Source organism: Lolium perenne, chromosome 4, assembly GCF_019359855.2.
Source record: "Lolium perenne isolate Kyuss_39 chromosome 4, Kyuss_2.0, whole genome shotgun sequence".
Taxonomy (NCBI): Eukaryota; Viridiplantae; Streptophyta; class Magnoliopsida; order Poales; family Poaceae; genus Lolium; species Lolium perenne.
This window is the reverse complement of record NC_067247.2, coordinates 22,555,303-22,560,590: the sequence shown is the minus strand read 5'-3', so window position 1 is coordinate 22,560,590 and position 5,288 is coordinate 22,555,303. Positions and strand designations below refer to the sequence as shown.

Sequence of the window (5,288 nt, the reverse complement as noted above, 5' to 3'; positions counted from 1 at the left end):
GGTCGGCATATAGAACCTCCCCGTGGCATGGCTTACAGACGGAATGAGAAAAAGTGATGTGTAGTCGTGAGACAAAGCTGTAGACATAGTAGAGCGTGTTCATTTTCTTATTTCGAAGAATTCTGTTCAAATTTAAAATAAAAATTAAAGTTGAAAAGTGTTCAAAACCGAAATTTTTTCAAAATTTAAAAATATTTGAACATGAAAAATTCTCAAATTAAATTTCAAGTCTGTTTAACCGTGGACAATTCGGTGTCCTAGCTCGTTTGAAGTGATGCATATAACTTATGAGGTCGCTCTCGATTAACATGCCAAAAATTTATGGGTATTTTACGGTGGATATTATTCGAGCCAACTTTACATTGTGAATCTTGCTAAGACCTTATACTTTGAAATGTTATTAGGCGCAGTTCGTGGCCCCCGGGTTCTTCATGTTTCTCTTAGAATAGAATAGGCCACTAAGTCAGAAACATTTACTTCCTCCGTCCTGCTACAAATACTTGTCGCAATTTTGGGCAAAGTACAGATTAAAATATATCTAAATTCATTGAACCTGACAACTAATTAGGGCCAGTGGTGGATGCAGAAAAATAGCAGAAATATACCCCAGGGTGAACACACACCTCTAATTTCTATTTTTTTACTGTTCATGTGTGATAAAAATTTGCTCAAATAACTAAATATAAAATGTTTTCTAAAAATTCAGGGTGGGCCATGGCCACCCACCCACCCTTCTGCCTACGCCCCTGATTAGGGCTGGAGGGAGTAATATTTTTTAAGAAAGATTAATGCTTTTAGCAGGAGACTGTCTACTGCACAAGCAACGGTTAGTCGATTTATGTGTTCCACAATCAGAATCGTCAATTCCATTCCCCCCTGTCACCTCTGATCCAGCCTACCAAAACGTCCTATACTAGCATTAGCTTATGCTATTTTCAGGCGATCCGTCTTATAATTAGCATTAGCTGTTCAGTTATTCAGTCCACATCCATGATCCATGTAACCATACACGTACATACAGAGCTATGAGGATCTTTTTTTTCCTACCATGAAGGGAAATATATAAACGCGTGAAAAGATCAGGAGCTTTAGCTATTGACATTACATACATCCTCATCATCGAGATTACATCGATTCTCGTCATCGTTCGATCTTCGCTCGTCCACAGAATAGGAAGGAAACACAGACCAAACCTATGGTGCCCTTCTTCAGCTGACGCCGTCGAAGTTGCTGCTCATGAGATGCAACGTGGCGCTGGGCAGCACTTGGTTCACCTGCGGTTGCTCTGAAGGTGCACAGCGCGGCGCATTAGGCATCAGTAAATTTTACTGCGTACGGTGAATAATAAAAATGAAGGAACTTACTCTTGATTGCCTCGAGCTCGGACGGCGTGACCCTGGCCGAGAACCCGTTGATGACGTTCTTGTAGTCGAAGTCGATTGAGCGGGCCAGTGATTTTGGCCGAGAGCAACACACGCGTGTACAAAACTCTAGGGACTTTCTATCTCGCTCGATCTGCACGTAAGCTAAGCAAGCAAGCACACATGTTAATCTATCCAAGCTAGCTAGCTGAACCTATGAACGCATCAACAGAAGTATAGAACTCGCCGCTAAGCTTTTGTTGAACGTGGATGACATCGATGGTGGGGATGGGGATTGAGTCCTGGCCGCGTCGGAGCATGCAGTGACGCCTCATGGGGGCTGCAGCACCAAGTCCCTGCCACGGAGCTGCGCCTTGTCGCCGTCCACCACAGCTCGCCGGCGTGTACGAGGGCCAGAGGTGATGCGTCTGCTGGAGCACGGTTCCGTGCGTGCTTGGATGAATGCACAGTGCGCGCGCGGCCGCGCTGTGCTCAGGCCTCACACCATCAGCTCTGTTTTGTCTTGGGCGCTAAACAATGTTGGTACGGCGAGGTGACGTAGCTGTGGAGTTGGGAGTCAGTCAGCCTCATGGACTCGTCGGCATCATATGGTGGAGGTTGCCCGTGCGGGAGGTCAAGGCCAAGCTCGCCGCGGCAGTGTGCCGCGGCGGAACGTGAGCGGCACACATGCATGTTGACTGTTCTTTTAGCAACTCATGCCACGTTGTGCCAATAATAGAGTGCAACGTCACCAAAACCAGCCTGCAAAACAACTTATCAGAACTAGGGGTCAATTGCCCGGTTTTGTATACATGTGGGGGTTAAGTGTGCTAGTTTAAACTTAAGGGGGTGTAGTGTCCCAACTCTAAAACTTGTGGGGGTTATATGGACTTCTTTCTAGGTTAGCTAATAAAAGTTCCTGATTTGGGAAGGGAAACAGCAATAAATGGGACTGATGAACTATGGATCATCGTCCACCCCACACATAACTCAGGGCCTCCGGCTAGGTGCACTGAGCGCAGAATTAGACTCCTTGAACAGCTCGATCGAGGGGAGAGATGGCTGGTCATGTGGGAGGCGTGGGCCACGTTGTCAGCGCCGCGCTGAGCTACGTCGTGGATGCGGCCATCCCCACGCTTCTGATATTCGCGTGCGACGCTGGAGTCTCGATCGGGAGCTTCGTGGTCTGCAAGATCATGGAGAAGAAGCGCGTGAAGGAGGGCAGAGATGCGGAGGCCACTGCATGGAGGCGCAGAGGGGAGGACGCCGTCTCTTGGATCGAGGCAGGTGGCCGCGCGCTGGGCGCACTCGCTTTTCGCAACATGGGCGTCAACGTGGGCGCGGCTCAGCAGGGAGCTGTGCCTGTGCATGTGCCTGTGCTGGTTGCTGCCCCTGCCCTCCCTGCGGAGGCGGATCTCGAGCAGGGGCTCGGCCATGCGGAGGCGGACGACGAGGGCGACGACCAGTGGCGGAGCTTGGACGAACTCCATGGAGGGGCAAATGGGCAAAGAGGCCAAAATTAGAGTGTATTTTTTCTAATCTGGGGGGCAAATGGGCTAGTTTATAAGGCTTTAAAGCCTAAATGTCAATATGCTAGGGGGGGGGGGGGGGGGGCGGTGGCCCCCCTGAACTGCACTAAGCTACGCCAGTGGCGACGACGACACCACTGCTGAAGACAAGGAGGGGTACGCGACTGCAGAGGATCGGGAGGAGGAGACGGTGGAGGCGGCTGCTGCAGAGGAAGATGGCTACGCGGTGGCGGCGGCGGAGGATCCTGCTGGGGAGGAGGTTGCTGCAGATGTGGAGGTGGAGGAGGAGGAAGTTGCTGCTGATGATGATGTGGAGGTGCAGGAGGACAAGGTTGCTGCTGCTGATGATGTGGAGGTGGAGGAGGAGGAGGAGGTTGCTGATGATGTGGTGGTGGAGGAGGAGGAGGAGGTTGCTGCTGCTGATGATGTGGAGGTGGAGGAGGAGGAGGTTGCTGCTGCTGATGATGTGGAGGTGGAGGTGGAGGAGGAGGAGGAGGTTGCTGATGATGTGGTGGTGGAGGAGGAGGAGGTTGCTGCTGCTGATGATGTGGTGGTGGAGGAGGAGGAGGTTGTTGCTGATGATGATGTGGAGGAGGAGGGGTACGAGGCGACGGCGGAGGGAGTAATACTTTTGTAAGAAAGAAAAATGCTTTTAGCAGCAGACCGTCCAACGGTTAGTCGATTTATGTGTTCCACAATCAGAATCGTCAATTCCAACCCCCCCCCACATCACCTCTGACCCAGCCTACCAAAACGTCTTATAATTAGGAACAAACTTGTTCATAGGCGATTGCGCATGAGCTGTTTTGTTATTCAGTCCACATCCATGATCCGTGTAACCATACATGTACATACAGATCTATGAGGACCTTTTTTTTCCTACATCATGCAAGGAAATATATAAATGCGTGCAAAAATCATGAGCTTTAGCTATTGACATTACATACATCCTCATCATCGAGATTACATCGATTCTCTTCATCGTTCGATCTCCGCTCGTCCACAGAATAGGCAGGAAACAAAGACCAAACCGAGCTAGCGTGCATTGTTCAGCTGACGCCGTCGAAGTTGCTGCTCATGAGATGCAACGTGGCGCTGGGCAGCACCCGGTTCACCTGCGGTTGCTCTGAATGAAGGTGCATCAACAGCGCGGCGCGTTGATTAGGCATCAGTAAATTGCAAGGTTAGTTACTGCGTTTGGTGAATAATCAAATAGAAGGAGCTTACTCTTGATGACCTCGAGCTCGGACGGCGTGACCCTGGCCGAGAACCCGTTGATGACGTTCTTGTAGTTGTAGATTATCGCCGCCTTGGCCTTCTCCTCGCTTCTTTCAGGTAATTCAGACTCAGGTTAACACGCACAAGCCTATCTATGTATCACGATGGCACTCTCGCCAATCAATTTTGACAGTCAACCGAACCTGCCGAGGGCGGCGGAGAGAATGCCGAGGTGGTACTTCATGCAGGTGACGCCGGGCGGCGTGGGGTCGACGAAGACCAGGTAGGTAGCGGGCGGCCCGTCAGTCGCGGCGGCGGCCATGGCGACGGCGCCGGCGAGCGGGAGGAGGACGATGAGGAGGTGCACGGAGGCTGCAGTCGGAGGCTTCATTGCAAGATCAATCGGTCGGAGAGGAAGGAAAGATTTCCTGGCCTGCTCTTGGTTTCTTGTTTATATACGAGGAGGCGATCGACGAGAGGTTCCTATTGAACAGCTAATCGCCGGTCGGTTGGAAGGATATCCCGGCGTTGCCATGGCTCCAAAAATAGCACCACCGTACATGCTAATGCATTCAAGCTTTTTTCTTCTTCGGTGTCCTCCCCTCTTCAAACTTTGGTCACCGGAGCACACCTTACAGTCTCGTACATTTGGGAAAGTGTCTTCAACACATGAGCATCAGTGCTCCTGAGTTTTGAAAATCCTATTTTTCAGATTCCAAAAAATTAAAATTAAATATGCACATACATATAAACATTTCGAAGGTACGGTAGAAATTTTGAAAAAATATACTCCCTCCGTTCTTTTGTATAGTGCCTATAGATTTTGGCATTTGTTTCAGAATATAAGGTTGTAGCTTAGCTTTTTTTCAATTACCCCTTCCCTGTTCAGCTCCCAAATCGTTCAGGTCCCGAATTTGTAAGTTAGTAAGATATGGATTTCCCAAATTTTACGTTGATCTCAAATCGTTCACCTAGGGGTCTTGTGTAAAAAATACTCTTGCGCTAATTTCCGTGCCAAAAAACTATAGGCACTATAGAATGGAACAGAGGGAGTATTATATTTTTAGCTATACAAAAATGACAGATTAATGGTTTAATGCAAGGTTTAAATAACACTGGCGTTGTTAGCATGCAATATGCTGATGACACTTTGTTATTCTTGAAAAAATGACCTAACTTC

The 5,288-nt window shown here is 49.1% G+C and overlaps 1 protein-coding gene across 2 annotated transcripts; it reads right to left on the bottom strand.

The window, feature by feature from the left end:
• Nucleotides 1–3,680: 3,680 nt before the first annotated feature.
• Nucleotides 3,681–4,631, bottom strand: LOC127348265 (subtilisin-like protease SBT3.17). Of its 2 annotated transcripts, none has more exons than XM_051374346.2 (3): nt 4,312–4,631; nt 4,118–4,218; nt 3,681–4,016 (listed from the first exon to the last, which is right to left on the bottom strand). In XM_051374346.2, the coding sequence occupies exons 1-3, from the start codon at nt 4,497–4,499 to the stop codon at nt 3,940–3,942; spliced, it is 366 nt and encodes a 121-aa protein (XP_051230306.1). In that variant the 5' UTR covers nt 4,500–4,631; the 3' UTR covers nt 3,681–3,939. The 2 variants fall into 2 exon arrangements, with proteins under 2 accessions (XP_051230306.1, XP_051230308.1); XM_051374348.2 differs by having other exon boundaries at nt 4,118–4,215; nt 4,312–4,609.
• Nucleotides 4,632–5,288: the final 657 nt, after the last annotated feature.

Coding starts and splice junctions, on each gene's coding strand:
- LOC127348265 (XM_051374346.2), bottom strand. CDS start 4,499: ATGAAGCCTCCGACTGCAGCCTCCGTGCACCTCCTCATCGTCCTCCTC. Junction 4,219..4,311: donor CTCTCCGCCGCCCTCGGCAG/GTTCGGTTGACT, acceptor ATTACCTGAAAG/AAGCGAGGAGAAGGCCAAGG. Junction 4,017..4,117: donor CGAGCTCGAGGTCATCAAGA/GTAAGCTCCTTC, acceptor ACCTTCATTCAG/AGCAACCGCAGGTGAACCGG.